This window comes from Anguilla rostrata, chromosome 4, assembly GCF_018555375.3.
Source record: "Anguilla rostrata isolate EN2019 chromosome 4, ASM1855537v3, whole genome shotgun sequence".
NCBI lineage: Eukaryota > Metazoa > Chordata > Actinopteri > Anguilliformes > Anguillidae > Anguilla > Anguilla rostrata.
The window spans coordinates 13,184,245-13,211,228 of record NC_057936.1 but is presented as its reverse complement, the minus strand read 5'-3'; the positions used below and the strand labels follow the sequence as shown (position 1 = coordinate 13,211,228).

General features: G+C 47.6%; 1 protein-coding gene across 7 annotated transcripts in view; it reads right to left on the bottom strand.

Moving 5' to 3' along the window:
- lpp (LIM domain containing preferred translocation partner in lipoma) overlaps nucleotides 1–26,984 on the bottom strand; it is a 245,716-nt gene that overhangs the window by 27,420 nt on the left and 191,312 nt on the right. For all 7 annotated transcript variants that reach the window (XM_064330754.1, XM_064330756.1, XM_064330757.1 and 4 more), the window contains 2 exons: nucleotides 13,720–13,819; nucleotides 617–786 (listed from right to left, as the gene is read on the bottom strand). In XM_064330754.1, coding sequence (XP_064186824.1) covers nucleotides 617–786; nucleotides 13,720–13,819 — 270 coding nt within the window. The remainder of the gene's footprint in view (nucleotides 1–616; nucleotides 787–13,719; nucleotides 13,820–26,984) is intronic.

The window sequence follows — 26,984 nt, the reverse complement described above, 5'->3', positions numbered from 1 at the left end:
CTCACACGACAAAGAGCACGCACTGCACCTCACACGACAAAGAGCACGCACTGCACCTCACACGACAAAGAGCACGCACTGCTTGCTCACGCTTTGAAAAGCTCCGACTGCAACTCACAACAAAGACCACGGCTGGCACTCAAGACAAAGAGCACGACGCACCTCACACAGCACAAAGAGCACGCACTGCACTCACACGACAACGAAGCAGCACTGCACCTCACACGACAAAGAGCACGCACTGCACCTCACACTGACAAAGAGCACGCACTGCACCTCACCGACAAAGAGCACGCACTGCACCTCACACGACAAAGAGCACCACTGCACCTCACACGACAAAGAGCACACACTGCACCTCACACGACAAAGAGCACGCACTGCACCTCACACGACAAAGAGCACGCACTGCACCTCACACGACAAAGAGTAAGCACTGCATGTTTCAAAGCATTTACACGCAGTGAGACTTTGTGTAACATTTAGGCCTCTGCTGAGACTCTCTGATTTACCGATACCTGAGCTGAAAAAACGATATTAACTGAGCGCAGACAAGGAGGAGGAGGTGGAGGAGAGAGAGAGGAGAGAGAGGAGGAGGCCCGGCAGGTGGACTCACGATGTAGCAGGGCTCGCAGAACGGCTTCTTCTCCACGGCATAGAAGGGCTTCCCGCACAGCTGCAGGCTGCAGGCCACGCAGACGAAGCAGCTCACGTGGAAGACTTGCTCCATGGCGGTGCAGCCGCTGCCCTCTCCCACCACGTTCTCTCCACAGCAGGAACAGCTACCTGTGGGGAGGGAGGGGGGGGAGATCACGTCACATTCTGTGTTTTCCTCATAACTGAGAATGTGCACACACTACATTACACTGGGGTGCCGTATGGGGAAGGGTGGGGGGGGGGGGGGGGGTGGGTTAGGATGATTCCAAGGGCCCTGATTCTCAGGGGCCCTCAAAAAATTGTGCTGTAATTGTGGAGGGATGGTGTAACCTGGGGTTGTGGGGCCCAATGTGCAATCTTTTCATGGGGCCCAAAATCCCTGGCAGCGCCCCTGCCACTACACCTGCAACCACAAAGCGATTAAGTGTGAGCTAATGGATAGAGTCCAGGGCTGCAGTCTACTGGCAACAAGTTACATTAGAAAGATGTTGTGGAAGAGCTGGATACACAGCCAAATATTTGGCGTAAACTCTGATAGAGTACTTTGATGCCATGCCAGTGCCGACCATGGCCAGTAAATTCATCGGTTTATGTGCCAACTGCGAACAGCCCATCCATCGATTTTCTGAACCGGATGTTCCTGTTCACACTGGACTGCATGCTGGGGTAGGCTAGAGCCTATCCCAGCATGCAGTGGGTGAGAGGCAGGAATACACCCTGGACAGGTCACTAGTCCATCGCAGGGCCCACATACTATTCACTCACACACAGAAAGGACCTCAGGCGGGATTCGAACTCGGTACCTTCTCATTGCACCACCGTGCCCCCGCAAACTGTCAGTGGCACGTCACAATTATTATTATTACTATTTCCACACAAACTCGCCACACGCACGATCAAGAGCTTAAAGATAAGAAACTTATATCTGCTTTATAAAGGCTTTGCATCTTCAAACCAGCTCTTCTACGGTACTGTAATATATGATCTAATGACTACTAGAATTATCATTTTAAGATTAGATTTGATATGAATTATGAAAGCTTTATGAATACATGGGGAAGTTAGAAGAAAACAATGGTGAAAGAATGATGTGTTGGTATACATCTCAATTTGCAATAGCTTTACTGAAACATTATTTGCATATTTCATCTATTCATATTCAAATGGATGCAAGCTAATAAAGAACAAACAGAAGGAGAGCACAAAAAGAAATGTAACTCATTCTACAAAAGTAAAATGAATCATTCTTGACAGACCCACTCTTGCTACCCTCACAAATATTATACACACCAAGCAGATGGCATAATTGGGATAACAATTATATTAGATTAGACATATTGCTACATTCCATGTTCATATCTGAAGAATAAAGGCAACAGCCTGTATGAAGAGTCAAATTCATTAGCGATAAATGACAGAATCTGTAGCTACGACTGTGTTGGGGGGGGCAACAGTGCTGAGATTTTTGTAAGAGAGTGAGCCTGATTGCATATTATAGGACACGGCATTTGGATATCTTTAATTGAGTTGAAGATATCTTTAATTGAGTTTAAGATGCACGATATCTTCAAACCAGTTAATGATACCAGCAATTTAATTAGCAGTATCTTAAAATAAAGGCTTAAAATAATGAAGAGATATCTCTGAATGTTTTCTTTTTATACATCTGAAGGCGGATATAATCTTGCAAAGAAAATTTGAGATATTGCGAATTAATTTAACTTTGGTTCTACTGTTTTTTCTATTCTTTTGCTCTTCCCCTCTAGTCTTTGATTGTTTTAGTTATGATCTGACTTACTTTGTGCTCTGAAGTGAGCAGTTCAAGCACATTATAGGAGCAAAGACGAGGTACAAACTTCACCCAGAAATATAACACACTCGAAAATGGAACAACTCCATCTACTTTTTACTTTAAATGGAAGGTGGACAAAACTTTTATTTATTGTGTCTGCGGAACGCTCCAACAAATTTATGTTTGAAGTCAACTACAGATACATCAGCAAAATCAAAACCTAACGGCACAACTGAATTACTCAGTCCTTATTCTCCATGAAATTGCCTGCAATTGCATCAGGTAAATTCAGAAAAACAATGCTCTCTCATTTGCACTCCAGTGGCTTGTTGGGCCAATCCCAGGGTTATAATTTTAATTTACCTAGAGTTCAGGAAAGACTGTCAAAATTAGCTCATCAATTTCAAAAGTGCCAATCGCACCTTAATGCACAAAAATATTTATCTTCACTATAAATATAGCTTGAGTAAATTGTATATTTAAAAAAAAAACTGACATTCACACCATTTGAAAACCATGTTCACAGTGTTACTAAACAGTGGATTAACACATTGCTGCCAATTTATTTCATTTAAAAAAAAAGGATGCATGAAAACAGATCGTCTCTAAGAAGCTTGTAAATGGGTTTTAAACCTCTTTAAGATTAGAAATGATTCAAAAATGATATTCCTTTAAGGGTATAGAATCTATGTTTAGAAATATGTTTACCTTTTAACATAGTGGAATACCAACAACCGAAAAAATCTAAATGCATTAACTGCAGCTTATCTTCTACTTACTGTTTATTAAAAGTGTTTTAACTATGCAATAATTTGTCTATTTAAATATTTAAGAACATAAACCGGTCTGTTAACATCTTTTAGGACTATTTAAAGAATGGTCCTGCACTTAACCAGTATCTGAAGCCACACATATCCACCGCTCTGTTTCCTTTCTGTCAATCTATCATATGGAACCTGAATATACTGTTAGTGGCCTCAGCTGAAAATACAGATACCAACAATTGCAAATAACAACCTTTAGATATTTATAAAGGATATAAACAGGCTTTTTAAAATCATGTTTATGTCCTTTACAACTATTTAGAAACACACATTATTACCAAGTAATAACACTATTAAACCATTAATAAGTGGATAGGAAGATCGTTAATTCACTCTCCAAATGGACGCCGGTCAAATTGTAAAAGGGCGAAACGTCTCGGAAATCCTTTATCTTTCAGCACCTCGCAAGGTCGGACACCCAACAACCATACGCACGGCATTTATTTTAATGAACATTTTAAGAGTTTCTCATCTCCTGAAGCGCCTCCACACCGTCACGGCTATGGGAAAATTGAGAGAGGAAGCTAGCTCAAAAGCCGCATTGTGTCGTTTATGCGATTACGCTTTCATATATTACAGTTACAACACTACCCACCCACCCGTCCCCTTTCTGCAAGCTAAGCCGGACATCGCTGGCCCCCCTCGGCTTTGCTGTGATGCGAGTCTCAACAGCAGTGCTGCTGACCAGCTCCCTCTTCACACAGTGAAAAGGTTACACACACCAGGTTCTTAAAAGCCTCATGGCGTGACCTGACATTTCTATGGGGAATGGATGAAGTTCAGTGGGTAGAGGGCATGGATGGCCCTCCTCTTTGTAATTATATAAGCTTAAGTATGCTAAAGCCCCAGATGTGCATGTGTAAATATGCCCTTACATTAGGCACAGATGCATTTACCGCTATGACAATGAAATGCCAAAACAAAAACAATGTTTGAATTTCATGACTCAAGGTCGTTTTTTATGCAGTATGTTTATGCAAACAATTTCACAGCTCCTTAACTTCCCTACCGTAACAGAGTAAGTCAGAAGTCTTGTTAGTTTTTTTTTTTACTTAATTACAATATAAATAGCTTGGAGTGGCTGCAGTGACATGTAATCAGTAGGAATACACTCAGAGGACAATAACAGCACTGAGATCTGATAAAGATCTTTGGGGTTGTAATTATCTCACTCTAACCTAGAGTCACAGCTCAGCAACGATTATAACATAATCTCATAGCGAAGCCCAGGAAACGAATTACGTCAAACCGCTGCTCTCGAGTTTTAAAAAAAATGATATGTCCAGTAAAATAAAGCAGGGGAGTGCATTTTATGTTTTCTCATCAATAATTTCCAGTGACTGCTATAACAAGCATTCTCAATTTCGAGAGGCTGCTAAAACAGAGAGGCTTTCTAAATAATGTAGGAGGAGAATGCGACTAGTACCGTATTTATCCTGTGAAAATGATTCCAAATACTTTTTTAGCAGTTTTTGCCGGGCATTGGGAATTCTCTGCATGAAAGAACAGAGAGCTCCCATATGCCCCTTTGTACTGGGAATGGAGCACAAAGCTTATTTCTTTTAAATACTTCAAATTGTTCCTTTATAACAAGCATGACAGAGAATGCGGGGAGGGTTAATTTACACACTACACACTTTCAGCCTTCTATTCAACTTTCCTCAGAAGCATCAATGATGTGATACATAAAGTAAAAAAAAAATGTTTTTAATGAAAACAGCAGTGCATTCCAGACGAGCTGGTGGAGGCTTAGTGTGGTAAGACAGTTTAATTGGATAAAAAGGAGAAGATTAAAGAGCCCTCCGACTGCACTCTGTAAATAATGGATTTCTAACGCGTTTGTAGCGGCAGTGAATCCCTGCAGTTTGGGTTTGGGGGAGCGTCGAGCGGCAGCGCTCAACTTTCCAGCGGTCTTTCCCTCTTTTTTTTTTTTGACTTTGCGTCTCTTTTCGCTTCCCTCGGAGACGGGACGCTCAAACTGCGCGAGAGAGGGAGAGCGAGCGCGCGGCCGCGTCTGATCCCACATCACCGGGAACCGAAGAAAAGGGCATGGAAAAAAAAAGATGTAATAAAATTAAAAATTAGGCAAACTCGCGGAGGCTAAGTTCCTCGCTCCGCCTCGCGGTAGAATGAGGATTCGCGCTGGGCGCTAGCACGGCCTGCCCCCGCCCGGTCTCCCGAACCGCGCTGCGCTCGGGTGCGAGGGCTTTGTGAAACTCGCTGGGCCCAGGGTAGGGAACAACTGAATGAGGATTCATTTCAAGAATGAAACTGTCACATGATAAAACTATTTTACTATTTTTAATCCCAAACAGTTACTGACTTAAATGACTACTCATCTGCCTTATTGATAAATTAAAGCAAAGTTACTGGCCATCAGGAACACCTCTCTTGAAGCATTTTAGTTGAACCTTATTTGTACATAAACAAATGAATACATTGTAAAAGGAAACACATTTTTTCATTCATTGTAGGCCTATATCTGTCTGATTAACAATAAGAACCACAAAAAACTGAAAGCATCTCCATGTTCTGCTTTAAGTGTTAAGGTCCATTTTGAAACAGGGCAGGCAGGCAGGCTTTCCAGGGATGCAACATTGAACGGATGTGACAGGTTTTCAAAAAGAAATCAAAAAGGGGGAGAATGTCACGCTAAAATAGTTCTACGCTTAGTTATGGAGGGAAACAATCGGGGAGGGCGTCGAATGTTAAAACGGGGAGGGTGAGTCCGGCCGGATGCGTTCAGCGAGCCGCCGCGGGAGGCCGCATTCGGGCGAGCCGCTCTTTCCCCTTCCCCTTCAGCGCAGTCGACCCCCCGCGTCCAGAGCCGCTTCCGTCCGATTGGACGATTCTCTTGCCTTGGCGGGCCCGGACGTGACAGGGGGAGCTGCTGTCATCGCCGCGGCCCAGTCTCCCAGCGCTGCTGCTGCACGCGCCCCTCTCCCTCTCCTTTCGCCATCGCTCCCAACGCCAGGCGCTCGCGATCGCCGCAGCTGCTGGGGGGCCGCGGCGCTGGGGAGTCGGGAGCCCCTGCCACCCGACGTGCGTGTGTGTGAGAGTGAGAGTGTGAGTGTGTGTGTGAGAGAGAGAGAGAAAGAGAGTGTGTGTGTGTGAGTGTGTGAGAGAGAGAGAAAGAGAGGGACAGAGAGTGTGTGTGTGTGTGAGAGAGAGAGTGTGAGTGTGTGTGAGAGAGAGTGTGTGTGTGTGTGTCCATGAGTGTGTGTGCCTGAGAAAGAGTGTGTGTGTGTGTGTGTGTGAGAGAGAGAGAGAGTGTGTGTGTGTGCATGAGTGTGTGGGGGAGTAGGGTATGTGTTACATATTTTGTAAACAGGTTGACAGATGCGAAGTGGAAGTCTGGCAGGGAGAGTGGGCAGAATGGTGGCAGGTGGGGTGGGGGGGGGCAAAGACTGCAGGGGGGGTGAGGGCAGTTTAAGCATGAGGGATTTGTGTGGAGTGGGGAAGGGTGCATGTGTGCGTGTGTAGGGGTATGTCTGTGTGTGTATTTGCAGGGGTATGTGTGCCTGCGTGTGTGTGTGTAGGGGCATGTGTGCGCGTGTGTGTGTAGAGGTATGTGTGTGTATGTGTGTGCGCAGAGGTATGTGTGTGTGCGTAGGGGTATGTGTGCGCGTATGTGTGTAGGGTATGTGTGTGTGTGTAGGGGTATGTGTGTGTGTGTGTGTGTGTGTATAGAGGTATGTGTGTGTGTGCGCAGGGGTATGTGTGTGCGTGCGCTTGTGTGTAAATTGTATCCTGAAATGAAATGGAGCAGCGTGAGCGCCTGGGAGCTGCAGCTGGGCTCGCACGGCAGCCTATCTGGCAGGGCTGAGTGGACACGTCTCAGCGAGGCGCGTTAGCCGCGTGCGCCGCCGGGCTTCACCTGCCGTGAACCCCGTGCCAGGCGGGCGGGCGGGCGGGCGGGCGGCCGGACAGGCGGGCAGGCCGCGCGCGGCTCGGAGATTAGAGAGCTACGGGCAGAGGTCACAAGCAGCCAGGCCGGCATGAATCGCAATCCAACAACCGGGCCCGAAAATAACAAGGCCGAAACACAGGGGCGCAGCACGCGGGAAGGAAAACCCCCCGGCTCAGCTCTCAGCCTCCGCTCCGCCGGTGGAGGACGTGAAGCAGCCCGTGCTAAAACCGTTAGCATTTCACTGCCGCAGCACACTCAGTCCACACACCGACAGCCCCCCGTTCTTCAGAATGGAGTCTACCCTCAAGTATCCTCCACTCGTCTTAATCACAATAACATTTTGACTTTTAGGTCTCCGCGGCGCCTCGTATCCCTCCGATCTAATAAAGCACCTGTACCTAAGTAGATAACGGGTAATCCACTCAACCCCGCCGCCCCGCCATCAATATCCCGCCCTCGCTGCGCGACGGGATTAAACACAAACAATGAGCTGACAGCAGACGCCCAGATTTATACTGTATCCGTAAATCTCCCGTCCTTTCGAAACGCCGCTCTGTCTTTTTTTTTTTAAAGGAGGAGAGGGGGTGTTTTGTTGCTCTTGCTGCGGTAACAACGCAAATTGTTATTTCCGTGTCTGATTACGGTCCGTAATTACTCATTTTTAAAGCCCGCCACATCCTGCGTAGTGCGCCCTGGTCTCGAGGAGTTCCGTCGCGTTGGCAAATGCGAGGGAATCCTGACCTCGCCGCTGTTTCCCAACAGCTAACCACAACGACTGCAACGATCACCCGGGGCAGTGCTAGTGACTGGGGAACTCAACTTTCACAGTTTTCCGCTTATGATTGACACGATTTTACCATCAGAAAAACAGACAATAAGACTTCTGCTCAACTTTGTGTCTAATTCATTTCCTTATCATTGTAGATAGAATGTGACCACAAATTGTGCGACGATGGAATAAAGTACACACACACACATTAATATTTGATGTGAAAAAAGGGCTGAAAAAAATGAGTTGTCGCTGCAGGTTTATTTTCAACCAACGACCAAAAATACATTCAAAAATAAAAACTCAGACGGAACTCAACGTCTGGCTGAGCGCGTGGAACAGATGGAATCAATCACAGGCCGCGGCTTTAAAATGGCGGATGTCGAAAGCGGAGCGAAAACGCAGCGCTGGAGAGAACGACGGCAGCGGAGATCCAGAGGATGGGCTGCGCTGGCCTCGGACGCGGAGGGCTGACGGAGCGTCTGGCGGCGCGTTCGGGTTTTAAGGGCGAACAAAAAAAAACCAAAACGGAGCGCCGGGGACCTGACCCGGGCCGGGGTTACGACGCTTCAGCACAGCAGGCGCTCCGCTTGTTTTGACAGACGCAAGTGGGAGCGAATTTAAAAGCAAAAACTCCTCCGGAGTATTGCTGAAGGCAAACTGAGCAAATATGCAAATGCATTCAACCAGAGTATCTAGGACAATGCGCAAAGCCGTCTAACGGAAATCCTATTAATACATTAACTCGCCGGGCTTTATTTTCTTTGAGAGGAACGCGGGCGTCGGCGTTCGAGCGCGGCGCAGCCAGCCGGAACTCTCGCCGCTGCCCTGACCCATTTACCTCGGCCGGTCCTGAAGGGCCTTTTTGGAGCAGCCTCCCGGTTTTTGGAACCCCTCCAAGGGGCTCTCCTCCTGCAGATTTAATGAAAGATGTGGTTTAAATGCGGAGGCTGCTTCCGGCTACTGGTACAAGGCAGCGAGTGCATCAGTACTCCCTTTTTCCCTTTCGTTGCCAGCATGCCCAGAGAAAGGAAATCCAGCCTCCAGATCAGGGTGAATTCTGGGTAGAGGCCTCCCACCTTCCCAGTAGCTACACTGGAACCCATAGATATGAGCAGCCATCTCCAAAGTACCTTGCTGCAAATGTATCATTTATAGAAGCTCAGACATAACAAATGTTATGCATAACTACATGTATAACTATGAGTAAACAGTTTGTACACTACACTGCACTATATTAGCTCCACTGGCCATTTAAGACTGGATTTCTGCCATGCAGAGATATAAATGGCCATGCTATACATAGCTCTGGATAAGAGCGGTCGTCAAATAAATAAATAAAAATGAATTAGCATCTAACTAGTGCATTGATAAATAAATGACCTGAGCTTTTAATCACTCAACTCCATGCTCTGCTGCTTGGCATTGGAAATGTGCCCAGTGGAGGATTTTTATTTTTTATTTTTTGCTGGTTTATTAAGGAAGAGCCCACACGTGTTCAGTGCCACCTGAGGCCAGGCAAACTTACAAGGCACTGATTAAGCTGCCCCGTCTTATTAAATTTCCCCTAACATGGTACACCTCCGCGAGACCTAAGTGGATTACATATGAGGGATGCTGACATTAAAAACGCTGTTTCAGGGACAGCAAATCTAATCTAAAACTCCAAGTCAAGACTAATCATCGGCGTTTAGATGAAGCCCCGTGAAACGGAGCCAGCGTGCGGGCGGGGCTCCTGCTGGATAACTGCATTTCCTCGACAACCAGCCACCTCCAGCTCCGGCTCTCCTCCTTCCCTCTCCGGTTTTTGCTCGCGCGCTTAAACAGGAAACTGATTACCGGCATAAGACTGGCAACAAACAACACTGATTGCAGACGGAACGCTGATTACAAACAGAACGCGTTGTTTGTTTGCGAACAGACGTAGTTTCATTGCGCTTCTTTCCCTACATGTTTATGTGGGCGTGCACATTTGTGTGTGTGTGTGTGTGTGTGTGTGTGTGTGTTAGAGAGAGAGAGAGAGATGGAGACAGGGACTGTACTGTGCTCATCGATGGGCATTACCATATCCAAAGCACAGTTTAAAAATCCCTCATTTTAAAACTGTACTCAAAGCCAAAGAACAAGGTCTTCTTTTATTCCCCGGTGCCTAGAATAACCCTTGGAGTCATTTGAAAGCCCAGACTCATAAAAAGCGCTACAACAGATGCGTTTGATTGGAAGCCCATCAAAGACATTAGCAACACTAATAAAATTTAGCAGCACGAGGACAAAGATACAGTCCAGTTGAAAGAGATCATGGCCTAGCTCCGATTAATCATGTTAATGAGTAGCCCTGGGTCCAATACACATCACCCCCACCCTCTCCACCCACCCCCCCCTCAAAAAAAAAAAAAAAAGAAAGCTTAAAAAATTTTAATCAGATGTATTGTAATTGCAAAGCCCTTGTCATCTGCTCTGGCATGAACAGCTCTCTGGACTGCAGTTATTTTTCTATTGCCCGTGATTGCGTGAAGCGCTCCACACTGACAAATAACATGTGTAAACAAACCAACCGGGGATGTGTGTGTTTCGGGTGCTGCCGTGGCAACGGGGGCCGAGTGCGTTTCTGCTCCTTTGACAGAGAGTCCCCGAATCGCAAACGACACCATTTCTGACTCACCACTGCTACCTTAGCTTACATGTGACCCACTTCATATCGACAGCGGGCAAGTCTGGCAAACCTCAGTGGGAGGGAGGCGGGCCTTTGCTTGCGACCGGAGGCTAACGTATCCCAGGGTACTCTGGGACTACGGCAGATGTCCGCTGGAAGGATGGCGGGGAGCTTCAGAAGCCGATCCGGAGAAACTGCTCCGTCTGCCAGAGGGTTTTCTGTGGCTGATGTCTAATGCAAACCCAATTAGGCTCTTTGGCTGGGACTGAGGAAAACTGAACAGCACTGGCGACGCAGGAGTTCTAATCTCCTTTATGTCATTTCTGGCCCCGCAAATTCTTTTTTTGTCTGCATTCTTTTGAGCCGCTGGCATCAGCTGACCCGGTTCAAATGGAGGCCACTGGAACCACGTGACTAAACAGGGTTTCAGACGTGAGCGGTGGACGAGCGGTCAAAGCGTTCGAGGGCAGGGAGGGTCGAAACCTCTCGCAACCAGGAAGTCCGTAAATAGCGTTCGCCTCGCATTAATGAACACAGCCAACGTCATTTCTGAGCAGCGGAGGAGGCGATTAACGCGGTTCAGCGGAGAGGGCGTTCCAGCTCCGAGCTGAAGCGCAGAGCAGATATCGGCTGCGGTCGGTGTTGGCGAGTCCCTCGATGCGGCGGAAACGGCGGCAGGTGGGAGACGGCCAGGGATGCCACGTCCTTCACAGGGACGCGGATCACTTCCAGATAGGACGCTTCATTTAGCACTCAATCGAGCAGATTTCTGAGAGGTTTTTTTTTTCCCCCCTTGTGTACTATCAAGGGAACAAAACAACAAGAAATGATATTAATTTAATTTCATCCAGGAACAAATGGCTACTTTCTTTAATGGCCATCGCATCTCTCTTGAAGTCTCCATTTCAAGCATGCACGGAACCAAAAAATAAAGCTCTGGGATAGTTTTGAAGAGGATCAGAGCCTACTTGTAATAAACGACTAAGGGTCCTTCTGGGAAATAGGAAAAATGGAGGAGAGTGGTAGGGGTTGCAGTGATCCTGGAGTTGTACGGGTGGGGTTAGGTGGGTCGGTAGGATGAGAAGGGGGATAACAGTTTGGCATAGCTTTTTTTTTAAAAAAAAAACCTTTAAGGTGTAAAATGAAAAATATGTGAGGAGGGCTCAACGGATGCGTTAGGACAAAGCCGTCGGCCTTTCCCAGGGGGCAACCAGGGCTGCCAAACTGGGCGGAGCCCTCTTCTTGACCATGTGACCTTGTGGCGGGGGACAGTCCCTCCGGCAAAGCCGACTTCCGCGTTTGACCCGACCGCAAGACGTGTCGGGACGGCCGCGGTCGGCCTGCTCTCGCCATTTATTGGAACCGAGAGGAAGCGCATTTCGGGAAGGAGAACACGCCGTCCAGCTCGGCGTGGGGGCAGCGGAGCTTTTTCTGGCTTTTTTTTTTCCCTCCCGTACTTCCGCAAACAGCGCACCTGTTGGCCTCTGGCCCGCCAAAAGAAGAGCTTCCTTTTCGCAAAAACGGCAACAGTCCCTCGGGCTTGGAAGAGTGAAACGGCTTGAGGTCCGGTCTGTCCACATCCCCATTTTCTGACATATCCTCATTTTGACGCGTCAGCCCGTCAAAACACAAACCTCAGCCGGGGTGGGGGGGGGGAGGGCGGTGAGGGTTCCATTGTCTGAGCCGTGGTGACACGCACCACGGTTGTAAATGAATGCCAGACGAACCAAAAATATCCATTTGTATGATAATTAGAAATGTGCGTAAAGCGATCGCACTTCGCCGCCCATACGCGCGGGCATAATTGCCAAGCTTGACATATGCCTGAAAACGCACTCCCACACGTTTCTATCTGCTCTCAACAATAGGTCATTTGACGCTCGTCTGAAAGTCGGCAGAAATCGCACTTGGCGTCAATAATTGTCGGCCATTGCGTCTTTTTTTTTTGTTTTGTTTTTTGTTGACATTCTGATTAACTGGCTCTGGGCTTCTGCCGAAAACACGCGGCATCTGTTGCCTGTGCTTTTTCCTGGAAATTCAGCATGCATTGAAGCAGCACTTTGTGCGTCGGTATCAGTACGTGTCGGGGTCTTCCAAGGATAACATCGCCAAGCCCTGAAAATAAACTCGACTTTGTTGTGTACCGAGGGCTCGAGGCTTAGCCACGAAATGCTTCCTATTGCCACCGAGGGCCAGCTACTGCATATCAAAGAAAATGATTGTGCTAATTCATCGGAGGAAACAAAATGGAAAGGAGTTTCCACAGACGTGACTTTTCCCTGCAGTTCTACAGATTCAGTCTGGGCCTTCCTTCCTTCCTCTCTGGATTTTATTCAGACGCATTACACAATCTGGGCAGCAAACTCCGAGCTAATGCTCAGCATTACGTCAAGGAAAGCGAGCGCAAGCAAACAGAACTGGCCTAATTCTAACTTTTTCTTTGGCCACTGCAAAAAAAAACTAGAGAGTGCCGCTATCTTTGCCTGAGGAGGGGACAAGAAGGAGGTTTTGCGATTGTTATCCCACTCCAGAAAGTGAGAAGCCCAGAAGACGAAGAATGCAATAGGAACTAATGCAGATTATTTACTGAATGCTGAGAGAGGCCTGGGCCTTGGCTATCCCTGAATTAGACATGTACATGACATTAGACATGAAGCGGGGGGGTCAGGGTACATGTGCCGGGCCCTAGCCGATGGCTCTTTCATCTCGAGTCAGAGGGGCGTGGCTGCCAGCTGTACTGAGCCGGACTCCCCTGTCCCGCTGCAGCCCGAGCTCTTTCCACCCGGCGCGCACACACACCCGTACCTCCGCGCTTTTTTGGATGGCTGGCTGCCCTCTGCATCAGAAACTTCCCCTTGTCCTGCGGGAGAGGTTTCTCGTGACCTCGCCGTTGCCGAGGACAACCCCGCGCGCGGCCGAGCGATGGAGAACGCGCTTTGGGAAAAGGCCCGCCCCGAAAGTGGAGTTACCGAACGGAGGAGGCCAGCTCGCGGCCCGGTTAGGGCAGGGCCCGGAGAGCACGGACGGAGAGCCGGCGGTAACGACAAGGGGGGGGGGGGGGGAGGGAGAAGCGCGGAGCTCCGGTCGCGGTTTCGGGGGGAGGGGCTCTCTCACCGTAGTACTCCTCGGCCGGGGGGTTGTCCATGTCGCGGATCAGCTTCTTGGTCAGGCGGTCCAGCTCATCGTCGGGCTGGCCCGGGGCGCTGCCGGGGGCCTGAAAGACACAGACAGAGCAGGTGTTTCTCGTTTACTGTAAGCAGGACGGTTGGGCTGCTCATCACATACAGGTACACGATGCCGAAACTGGACTAACCGGACCGTGGAGTGTTTGTTGTGGTCTGAAGTTTAAAAAAATGAAGCTTCTTCTACACATCTTTTAAGCCTTTTACTTTCCCCCAATTTTGAATAGCCAATCACATTTGTAGGTCCCCACCCCATCACTGCTGTATCCTCTATTGTGAAAGAGCACAGGTGAGCACAGCTGTAATGTCTATAATTGTTATGGTTCACTCTACTGAGAAAATGCATTTTCATTGGTTAAAACAAATCAGTGATTGACAGCTCACTGTAGCTCCACCCATTATGGGGTTCCTGACAACTCGCTGCCATCGCTGTGTGGCCACAGCCGTCACCGACACAGTCAGGACACAGGAGCTGAACACACCGCCTGGGAGGTCATGCTTTTTTTTCCCTCAGTGTTAAGGCCCAGGCAGTGCCACACCTCGTGTATCCACACCAGCAATGATGATGAAGTAAGGCGTCATTAATGCCATACTGGGTGGTCTTGCTCATCTGTTAAGAGAGTCCCTGATTTGAACCAATCAGAGTGTTTTGCTATGAAAAGAAAGGTCTTTTGACGGGTTCATATAAACTGGTTCAAAACTAGAAAGAATAGACCAACTCCACATACCAGGGTAAATCACATTTCAGTTTCATGTTCGGAAATGAATTCATATTACAATTAACATATTACAATTGTAAAAATACTCACAGAATGCGGTTGGGTTTTTCAATTAACTTCCTGAACTGGCTGAACTGAAATGGCATCGACACGAACCTTTCCGCCCACCACGGGCTTCGAGAAGCATAACTCTCCCATTATTATGAGGTCAAGCTAAATAACTAAGTGACCTCCCCTGGGCGTGAACCCGCCGACGGGAGCGATGGCAAAACCCGCCACTCGCCCTTAGCGGCGGCGTTTAAAATACGACGGCAGGGGGGCTCCGCGGGTGAAGGCGGGTCGCTCGCATTGACAGAGGAACGCGCCCTATTAACCCTCCCATGAATCACCGCTCTTATTTACGGCTCGCTCGGCCGTGCTCCGACCGCTCGGGAATTTACCGTCCTGCGAGGAGAAGCGGGGTCAAGGCCGAGCCGGCTTTTAAAATGGCTGCTGGCCCGCGATGCAGGAAGACCGCCGGGCCGCGGACCCTTCCATACACCGCCGGTCAGGCAGGCCCTCACGTGCTGCTCTACGTCTGATTCACGGGGCTGGCCCCCCGGGGCACTACTGCGCCTACACAAGGGAAGAGATCAGCGCCTTAAAGCTCTGAAGGGCTAATCAGAGTTGCCGGAAAGTTCTTTGATGACGGGATTTGCATACTGCTTTGTTCAGCTGCTTGCCGACTGAATCTTTGCGCTTCGTAGCACAAAGGGTAGCTGGTCAACTCTCATAATAATAGAAACCTCAGGATGATAAACTTTGCGAAAGTTAACTGAGAATGCTAAAATGATTTCTTAAAAAAAAAAAAAAAACTAAAACGTGGAAAGAAAGTTGTATGAAGGCAGTGATCACTTCCCATGTGGTGGCACAACGCCCGGGGTCTTATGGCAGCCCTGTGAATCACACTAGAGCAGTGTGCACTAGCGTGCCTGCACTCAGTTAAAATCAACAGTTTACAATATGCTAATTTTATAAGATGCGACTGGACATCACACAGATAAGACTGTTGTTGATTAGAGGTTTTTGAACAGTTTGATTTCAGCCCCCAGTGTTCAGGGATCAGAAACCAACACTAATTTTCTAGAATGAACATGCCTGGTTCTGTCACAGCCTACCACTGGAAGTTATTAATACGGCTCCTACATGGGGTTCTACGCTCAGTACAGCGTTTAACATCTGAACTCAATGTGCACAGAAAACTAAGCTGCTAACACATAACCACATTAAGCCTTACTCTTGGATCTTTGAAACTGGTCCACTGAATGGTTCTTGTGGTCAGAAGTCGATCGGCTTACAACATATTCTGGGGATGTCTGCTTGTGAAGCATGCTGGGAGAGGACAGTGCCCTTCCTATGAGAGGTGTCCGACCAAACCACCATGTCCCCATGCAGACAGAGCTTTTGAGCCTACTGCACAGTCACATGGACACAGAGTTTGGGTGCATGTTACCAGAAAGGGGGCCAATGCCAGGGTTCCCTCTCAGCTTTTTTCACAATTCTGCGGCGCCTACATGGGGCCTGAATTCGGCACTTGCTCCCTATCCTAACATTGAGGCTAACACTAACGCCGCCTATCCCGACGGCGCATACAAAAAAAAGTTTAAATCCATGGGCAGGGCAGAGCAGAGCAGAGCACGTGCTCCTGAAAATCGATGTGGGCTAACTGGAAAATTTAGGAGCACATCTACCAATTAAGGCTGCACTTGTGCGCTCCTACATTTCTCAATATCGGAACGCACGTGCTCCTGGGAGAAAATGCTAGCGTAGCGTAGATGCTCGGCGAGCGAGCGCCCTCTCAGTCAGCCGCTGCTCAGAGCGGCGCACCCGGGGGGCGGTCACGCTCGCAGGAAAGGAAGACCCCGTCTGCTGCTCAAATTCGGAGGGTTGCGCAACGCTGCAGAGGCGCTTCCTTCCTGGAGCGGGCCCCACCGGCTTCCTCGAGCCCCGTGCGGTGAGTCGGACGCGGGCTTCCCGAACACCCCCCCTTGTCAGCCCGGCGCTGGGCCGGGAACCCGCCCCCCGAGCGGTTTTCGGCGCATCCTGTTCTCGCAGGTGGGCTCTCCCGCAGCTGCTGGACGGAGACGACTCGCGCGCGCTGCACGCCAAACCAGCCCCTTAAAAACCGTCCCCTGCAACGCTGCCGTCCACCCATCGGCTTGCCCGCGAGAACATTCGGCCCTACTGTCAAATGGACTCTGGCTTCCAGGCTACTAGAAGCCATAGCGAGACTTCAGCAAGGACCTATTAGGAAACGTTAAAAAAAAGCGCTCTCTCACTTGTTTTCAAGCTATCGTGTCGGAGAGAGCTAATCTAAGGGGTGGGACCGGTGTACGGCCTGACATGAACTTATTAGCCCCCCGGCTAGTCGGGGGAAAAACCTTCACATTAATTGCATCTGGATTTTAATGGCACTGGCATTTATTTTAAGCTCGAGTTATGCTGCATTGTCGATGCATGAGCGCACGGCCAAAACCATGAATTGTTTCTACGTTTCTGTTTGCGAAAAACGTACGTGAGGTCACTGGAGCCTCACTCAGCCTTCTGTGATCATGTCAACAGAAGTGCGAGACTCAAACTTAATTTAGAACTTGAGCACTGAAAGTATACCATCGGAATAGAAGGAAACAACTTTTTTAATTACAAAGAAACTCTAAATATTTAATTAAAAGACCAAATACCAAATGTTCTTCCCCCACTACATTTGAGCAGGCTGTTGATTGACTTTGTTTTGAGATATGCATCTCATTAAACTATTTAGACCCCATAAATTGCATTATAAAATCTAATCATGCCATCTGAAAATGGATACAGGAGTGGTTTGTCATTTCATTCTAGGTCATCTTCAGAAGCTTTAGATAAAAAAATATCATAATTAAATCTATCAACAGATAATTAATTAAAGTGCCTGATGCTTATATATATATATATATATATTTTTTCTTCCCCAATACTATTAACAAAATGACAGCTTTTACTGACTTTACACAAGACACATGACTCATATGTGTGGTAAAATGCATGGTTTGATCATACATAACATGGCACAGTACACATGCGTAAAACTGTGCAGTGCAGAGTCCAGTACAGAGGGGTGTCTGTAATGCTATGGTGTGTGACAGCGTTTTGTTGGGTTTCCCTCATTAACTCAGGGGATGGACACGGCGGCGCGTAAACTCCCGCTGCTGTAGGAAGCGTGTCCCCGGAGACGGCCCCCCTGGGCCCCTGTGAGCCCCGAGTCTTTGTTCGAGGCACATTTACGACGGGCGGGGGGGGGGGGACGGGGGTTGGGGGGGGGTATGGAACGCTCGCCAAGGGCTTCACGAGTCCACGGACACAGGGGTGGCGCATATCAGGGAGAAAATACGTGCCACCCCTGTTTGTTCCCCATCTCTCTGCTAAAAGTGGAGGAAGTAAGCCGGTCCTTAACGTTTCCAGGAGGATTAATCAAATACAAATTAGTCGTGTAATCGAGCGCGTCGTCCCAAACCGGCTCGTTAAATTAATTACATAATCTACCCAGGAAACGCATCAGACTCCGCCGTGGCACAGGACCTGCATGGGCGCTGCGAGCGGTTGGTGGAACCAAAGTTGATAGACGGCTGAATTAATTCTCCTCTTAAAAACCTACTCAAAACCCCCCGTCTTCAACTGACTCCCATTCAAGTTTCTCACAGTTTGTCTCCCGTGCCTCAAAATCCCCCATCTGTCGGTGTCTCCCATACATTTTTACTGTAAAACTTCCGCTGTGAATTTTTTTCAAATCCTCCCACGTTTTGCAGTAAATCCCCCAACCTGGCAACCCTGAGTAGAACCTCCCCCACCCCCCCACTCCCCCTCCAAGCAGAAAAACAGATGGCCGGGTCTTGCAGCACCTAGCCAAGGAGGGGAACTGGTCCAGTAGTGCTGAAACAAGCCAAAAGACAGAGCTGGTCTAGAAACAAAGTGCAGGAGTAACGTGTCTTGAATTCACTTCAGTGGAGTCTGCAAAGGGCACCAGTGACTGATGCTGCACAACGCACAACAAGAATATAAATGAACTGTGACTCACATACATTTTCATTTAAATGTGGAAATACTTTTAAAAAAATCATATTATGGTGGGCTTACGGTCAGCATTTTCTGTTCATTATCGTGCAGAGACGAAGGGGGGGTGTTTTTACACTGTTGATATCAACCCATCATCGCGGCTTTGAAAGGCGATGAAATGCTCCCATTATACGCGACTAATTTTGCCTTTAAACTTCGCTTACTCCTTATCCACTCGCCGACATCCACAATGGCTCGTTCCCGCGCTTTAAAGGACCTCGTCTCAATGCCTTTTGTGGCAACGCTGAATAATTTTTCACATGAATAAGAAAGAGAAATTGCTTCCCGTTTTTTACTGATTGCCACAATGTTTTGTTCGGATTTCAGTGACTCATCCCGTGCACCCCAAAACAGATAGCAGAAAATAGCATTTTTTTCGGTCTCTCCTTGAAAGGATTTTTACTTTGAACACAGCACACGAAGGGTCTGTGGCATTTTTTTCTGCAGTGGTGTGACAGGTAGGCTTCCAAGCAAAAATTGAAGACCTAGGCAACCTGGGCGACGGCGACAGTAGCTCAACTCGTGAATTCCCCAACCCCGCCATAACCTCAGTACAACGGTGGTTCGCCTAGCAACGGGGAGTCCTTGGCCACCCTGCTGGGATCCCTTCCCCTCTCCTCACCGTAGCCGATATTGGCTAAGAGGCCTGATCCATTCAGGCTCCCCGGGGCGTGGCGACGGGCGCACACATTGACGGGAATGAGAATTCCATACGGGGCGGCGAGCGGGGGGGCGGGGGCGCCCCGGTCGCTCGTTTTCTAGAGTGGGGAAGAAGCAGCAGTCAGGCGCCCCCAAAATCAGAGTCAGGGGAGCCTGATGAAAGCAGAGGGAGACTGACGGGCGTCGAGGCGAGGGAGAAACGGCTGATGAAACATTATAAACGAGGCCTTCTCCGTCCTTCCTGTCACTCGGGGCCACTTCTGCTGCACTTCCAGCGTCGGTGGCGAGAACTTTAAAGTAGCTGAACGACGCAGCTTTGCACTTGTTTCACAGAGAGAACAGTGATCCATTTCATGTTGAGCCCTGTTTAGAAGAAAAAATAAAAACAGCATGCGCATTATCTTCCAGTGGAAAAAAAAGCAGATCTTGTAAGGCTTTTCCCCATAAACTTTGAAAGACTCAGACTAAAGACCTGTTTACTAAATGCCACAGCGGTGTTCACAGGGAAAGAACTTGTAAGACATCCTAGTCTGATTCACGAGTCTGGTTTTAGAGGATTTTGTGGACTGAATGCTTGAGCAAAAAAGCAGAAATCAGAGATTATAAGGGCTTTCTTCATGCCAACAAGAAGCCTGAATAAGACATACATCTTATCCATATGTTTTGAATAATAAAGACCGCTCAGCAATACTCTTGTACGTTCACTTAGATGTTAGGGGAGGGGGTCCTTCAAACTATTCCAGTATCTTGGGTTTGCCTTTCTCTTTTCCCCTTTTCAATTCCCAAAGAAAAACATCCACTTCTTATTCATGATGTGCATACGGAACAAAAGAATAAATTCCCTGGCAAGCATACCGTATTCCTTCAGATTAAATGCCAATGAACCTTGAAACAAATGCTCTTTAACTTCAATGAATCCCCAACATCCCCAGCACAAGAAAGAACACGGCACAGGCTTTTTAAGGTGCTTTATGCGAGTGCAAATGCCGCATCCCTCGTTCGAGCACCAACACGGGGCCGTTAGTATCACCGTCGCAAACGCCGAACAGTAGAACAACTTGCGGAAACGAGGCGGCTTATTCGAATAAAAACAGAAGCAAATCCTCCTGTGCCGCAGCCTGTTTGCACGGTCCTACGAGGCATTCACGTGGAGAGTGGACCGCTTTAAAAAAAAGGACGTTTGTTGGGGCTTCCTCAAACAGGCGATTACGGTGGGGTTTGGAGGGCTCGGGCAGGTTGTAATACAATGCGCAGCCTTGTCGCGCGACGGCCACAAAACCTTTCAGTTCCATTTCGGCCCCAGGAAAAGGGGATTCCGATACCAACCTGGCATCCGGTGATACAGCGCAGAGGCACTGACCACCACAGTGCGCTTTGTCCTTTAGTCTGAGAAATACATTTTTTTTTAGAGACTGCTGCACTTATTCCACGGTCGCAGAAAATCATAAGTTGTGTAGCTGCTTAAATGGAAAGAAAAAAAAACACTTCACAATGACTGGGAGACTTGTGAAACGAAACTTAATGCAAGGTTGCTCAAATGTAAGGCGAAGCTTAATCGGACATCCGATTAAATGGTACACCTAAAACTGGTTGGATGCGTGTGGAAATCTTAAAAGGCTCAGTCGGTGTCATGTGACTAGTAAGTGGGCTGGGAGATCAGCTTCGGGATATCTCTCTACTCTGAAGTTACATTCCGTAGGCCAGGAGAGGACCCACAAGATTAAAGTGAATAAACACAGGTGAATTCTCCCCTTTTTTAAACCTGGAGCAAGCATGAGGCCACTTGTTCACTCTGGGAAGGCTGTGAGCTCACAATTAATCCAATTAAACAGCTGTAACCCCAAGCTACACGGAAATACACTTAGGGTACGTTCACATTTCAGGCTGAAGTGGCCCAAATCCGATTTATTTTTTTTGCCTGACACAGATGTGATTTTTTTTTCTGAGCAGTGTGAACACAAAAATCAGAATTGGGCTGCTTCCATATGTGGCCCTAGATGGGATACGCATCCGGTCTGATGTCTCGTGAGCGCTGTGAGAACACTACATTACATCACAGGCATTTAGCAGAGCGACTTACACAACATAGCATTTACATTGCATCATTTACACAGCTGGATATATACTGAAGCAATTCAGGTATCTTGCTCAAGGGTACAACGGCAGTGCCCTCCCTGGGAATCGAACCTGTGACCTTTTAGGTTACGAGACCAGTTCCTCACCCATTATACCACACTGCCGCCCCAGTGTAGACCTGAGAACTGTCAGATCGGAATTCATGTGGTCTTGTTTAATGTCCCGCTTCACTGCGCAGGAGCAGATCACTGTCATCATAACTCCTTTGGCCTTCATCCACTTTTCCGCCCTCATCCTCGTCGGCTGATGAAGGGTAATCCGACCGCCACAGCAAATAATCTTGATCAACGCTTGCGCCGCTATTGTGTTTGTTTCCATGAGGGGCTGTCCTGCGAAGGCCGTGTTGTGAACATGCGCGTGCGGGTTCGTTCAGGTCTGCTCACACCGTAATGTGAACTTGGACAGCAGCACTGTCCCTGTTCTGAAAAAACCAACAGCGAAGGATCACAATGTACCAGCGGGCCTGTGTAACAGCTGCATTCTATAAGGCAGGGCTGCCCAACCCTGTTCCTGGAGACCCACTGTCCTGTAGGTGTTCATTCCAACCCAAACAAAGCACACCTCGTTCAGCAGCGAGAGATCTCCTTGAGCTGCTAATGAGCAGAGTCAGGTGTGCCAAATTAGGGTTGAAATGAAAACCCGCAGTATGGCAGTTCTCCAAGAACAGGGTTGGGCAGCCCTGCTATAAGGTTTCAATGGATTAGATTGGTACGCCTCGACTAAACCGCATGGCATTTGCTAAAACGTGATCGTCAATCACAAGACGTTTAAAATACTCAGGCCCTGAGTATTTCTTGAATTACGAAGCATCACATGCTTGCTTTTGAAAAAGAAAAAAGAAAAAAGAAATAATGATTTACAAATTCAGCTGAATGCCACTTTGTGAATAGATGCGCACTGTGCACAAATATACATTCACACCAGATAAATAGGTCAGGTTATTTCAGCTCCAATTAAAAATCTGGAAAACGCTCAAATTTTATGGAAGCCGCAGAGATGACGGAGGTACTGCATTACAATAATTTCCACATAAGATGGGGTTAAAAAACACTGACTTCTTAGCTTTTAATTTCAGAACAGAATTTCAAACAGAATTTCACCATTTCGAATTTCAAACCATTCCCAGCCGTAAGACGTTGTGAAAACAATGTGAGATGTTTTTCTTTTTTTGTGAGACGAATGTGTGTGTGTGTATATAAATCTAGGTCATGTTTTGGGAACTGACATGTTCATCTTTCTCATACCAAACAGACAAGTAAATATCTGAAGTGCTGAGACCAATATGTACAGCTGAAAGAAGTCTAGACACGCTAAGACGGTGCATTTCTAGCATTGCTTATCTAAATTACAAAAACCACCAAACACTGTATTTTAGAAGCGGACTTATCATACTGGTTTAGGTAGAAATTGACACTGGTCTCCTGTTGTTTACATGAATGTGCTGTCATTTATTTAAATTTAAACAAATGTGATGAACCTAATGAAGCTTTACACAGGCTTATGTTTTATAATGAGAGTTCTGGTATTCTCTTTTCCTTTTCATAACACACAGTGTGAAGTGTATCTTGTATAATTTGATTTCTAAAACAAACAGCAGAGTAACCTTTCATTCCCCCTTAACCGAAGAGTGACAGGCAAATAACACTTCATTTGGATGAAACAGTGAAGGTTATCTCCCGTCCAAACACCACCACATAGTTTTAGCTCCCCGCTGAAAAACAAGTCTACACCGCAGAGAGCTGCTTCCCAGTGCATTGAAATGTGGGTGCTTTGAATCTCTGCATGCTTTCATTGGCTTCTTACGCTTTGCTATGGTTTCTTAGGGAGTGAGGACGTGTCCTGCACTCAGGAACAGCAGAAGTTGTGCAGTTATTTGCGTTCAGGTGTGACTGTGTACACTAAGGGCAAGCTGCTTCCCAAAGGAGGGCAGCTGGGGCAGGAGAGGAGCCGAGAGCGTCAGGAAGCTGTGTCTACGCTCGGCCAGCAGGTGTCGCTGTCACGTAGCAGTTATAGAATGCCCAACTCATAGGTGAGGAAATGTGGAACGACATGGCAGAAACAGTGTTGACAGCAACACGGTTCCCCTGTCCTGAAACAAGTCTGTTTCAGACATAGGCGGACCCAAAAGAGGCAAGTTTTAGCCGTCACCCTTGCGCTTTTCCCACTCAGATCGATCAAACCACTTAGGCTGCACAAGTATACCCACATAAATTCTCCTCACTCTCAAACGTGTCAGGGTATTTCAGCTGTAATCACAATCAATGCTGTCTTGCGTTGTCCAACCACCCAGCCAAAGTGAAAAGACAGAGCAGAGCAAACTGGGTGGACAAGTTGTAGCATCACAGTTAAAAGTACGCTACTTCACATCTATTATTTATCATGAACAAGCGAAATGAAGTTTCCAAGCATGTCATTCGCCAACTATGTACAAAACATATTTCTGAGTCCAGGTTTTAGTTTTTCTGTTTTTAAATGACTTGCCATTTAAGCACCCTAAAAAAATGCACTATTTATGCTGAATTCAATCTCCACTTTCACACTTCTCTACACTCCTTCTCTTCCTGTCCCTCAAGAAGCCTCCAAACAGAGTCCCCCTCTCAGTGCCAATTAATATAAAAAATTAATCATCCAATTAATACCATTACACAGTTTAATTGGAAATATAATTAGCATGCTGTTTGCAGCATTTCCGTTTACGCAACCTAATTATAAGCAAACATATGTTTTATGAATTGAACTGAGAAATAATTTTAGACGACAATAACGTACTGAATTCTTGTTGTCACTACACATTATACATGTGTGCATGAAATATTTAAATGCACCTGTTTGTAGAAGTAAACATTTTATCTTTGTTTTTTTGTCTCCGGTACAGAATCTCTAATGGGGCTGCTTGCACGTATATGAGAAGTCCTGTGCTTGTGGGAGAGCTAGCGCCAAATAGAGTACAGACGGCCCTGTCACTGACAACTACTACTAGTCTGCAGGTGCCCAGTGCACTGATTGGCTAAGCCTGTGGAACCCTGGCTGACTTAATCCCACCCTGCCCCGATTCCTGGAACCATGACAACTAACCTTCCCCGCTGAATGTAGGGTCCTGCTCCTAATTATCTTATTAAATACTCCAGACGTAAACAACTGGGGTGGCCGCCTTCGTAGGCCGATCAATCAGGGCTCCTGAATGCATTTTAAGAGTTGAATGGATGCGGTTTTACAGATACACATGTTGTTAAAATTATGGCCGTGTGAGTCGGGGCAAACTGTTGGGGAACTGAAGCTGAACCCACAGATCTGAATGATGGAATTAACAGAAATGCAAATGAAAATAAAACAAATGCAACAAAGCTAGCTACGCAGGGATGACATTGTACAAGACAATAAAAAAGGGGGGTGGGATGTCTGGTCAGAAGGGTTCCAGTGATGTCAGCTAGTCTCTGAATTGACCCTTTGAAGAGTAGCTTTTTTGGAATGTTGTTTTTTTTGTTTTTTTCTTCAAAATGCTTTCAATTACCAGTAGTGATTGTTACATCAGCATTATAATGTTCACTAAAAAACATTCTAATCACATATTTGGGATATTAAACCCTGAAGATTAAGGCTTTGGGTCTTAAGACACTGACATTTTCCTCACTACGGAAATGGGGACGCACACATGCAAACACACACACACACACACATATGAAAATGGACACGGGTACGGACAGCTCAGTCCTCAGACTCTCTCGCCGGATTTGTTCTGGGGCAATGAAAGAAAGGAGATGAGAAAATAAACAAATGGCCCTCGTTTCAGGTTGCCGGAGTACAGGGGGGCAGCGGGGTAGATATTGATCCGCTCGCTTATTTACTGTCTGCTTGGGCCGCGGCTGAGAGAGGGGAACGCGGGCGAGGCGCATTATTTAAGCCCGGCTGCCTGACAGGCTCAGCTGATATACTGGAGCAAGGACCCAGCGAACAGGTCATTATAAAGCCGTAGCCACTTTACGCGCTTACAGGGCTACGTCGTTAGCAAGGTGAGGAGGGGGAAAAAACTATAGGTTTTGCACTATTACTTTGCGCACAATCAGCAACTTATTTCTTATTTGGAGGCTTACTTTACATTCATGAGAGAGAGACAGATGCAGACAGAGAGAGAGAGAGAGAGAGAGTGAGAGAGAGAGAGAGAGAGAGAGAGAAAGTGGCATAGAGAGCGAGCCTTAGGACTGACATCAATAACATGCCCCTTTGATTACATATATTTCACTCTCTTGGATTTCCTTGGTTCTGCGCTGTGCTTTGGCCAAGCCGCACACAGAGAGCTCGGTTCCTAAACTGCCGCACACAGAGAGCTCGGTTCCTAAACTGCCGCACACAGAGAGCTCGGTTCCTAAACTTCCGCACACAGAGCTCGGTTCCTAAACTGCCGCACACAGAGAGCTCGGTTCCTAAACTTCCGCACACAGAGAGCTCGGTTCCTAAACTGCCGCACACAGAGAGCTCGGTTCCTAAACTGCCGCACACAGAGAGCTCGGTTCCTAAACTGCCGCACACAGAGAGCTCGGTTCCTAATCACATAGGCTCCAGCACACAGAGCTCGGTTCCTAAACTGCCGCACACAGAGAGCTCGGTTCCTAAACTTCCGCACACAGAGCTCGGTTCCTAAACTGCCGCACACAGAGAGCTTGGTTCCTAAACTTCCGCACACAGAGAGCTCGGTTCCTAAACTGCCGCACACAGAGAGCTCGGTTCCTAAACTGCCGCACACAGAGAGCTTGGTTCCTAAACTTCCGCACACAGAGAGCTTGGTTCCTAAACTTCCGCACACAGAGAGCTCGGTTCCTAAACTGCCGCACACAGAGAGCTTGGTTCCTAAACTGCCGCACATAGATCTCGGTTCCTAAACTGCCGCACACAGAGAGCTGGGTTCCTAAACTGCCGCACACAGAGAGCTGGGTTCCTAAACTGCCGCACCAGAGAGCTGGGTTCCTTAATCTTCCGCATGTTGACAGGCTGTAGAAGGGCCAAGGAAACCCCTGGAAGGCCCTGCAGACGGAGAACGCTAATAAAAAGGTGGCAGGTGGCCAGGGAGCACCTCGGGTGAGCGAAAAAGGGGCTGAAATTCGAGGCGGACGTTCACGCTCTAAAGCGGGGGGGTCGAGGCAAATCGCTGCAGTGACCTTTACTCTCCGAAGCATTCGGAAACTAGAGCCCCGCGACCCCCAGCAAGCCCCCAAAGTGTCACCTGATGATGCAGTCATAGGCTGACCAAAGGCAACACGGTACAATTATAGTCCACTGCAACATAGAGCCCGCATGCAACAGGGCTTATGGTATACTCTGCAGGTGACTTATCACCGTTACGATCACATCCGATCGAGAAAACAACCACCAAGGGCCAGATTTACGTACATAAAAATCCTGCGGCCTGACGATGGCATGTTGGTGCTTATGCAGTCCATATATTAATATTCAATTAAAGTCTTATTTATTAAGCCTGTAGCTAATTCCGTGATCAGCAAATGTGACTGCCTACTAATCGTGGTTTGTGTGTGAAGCAGAGCTTAAAACACCAGCTGAG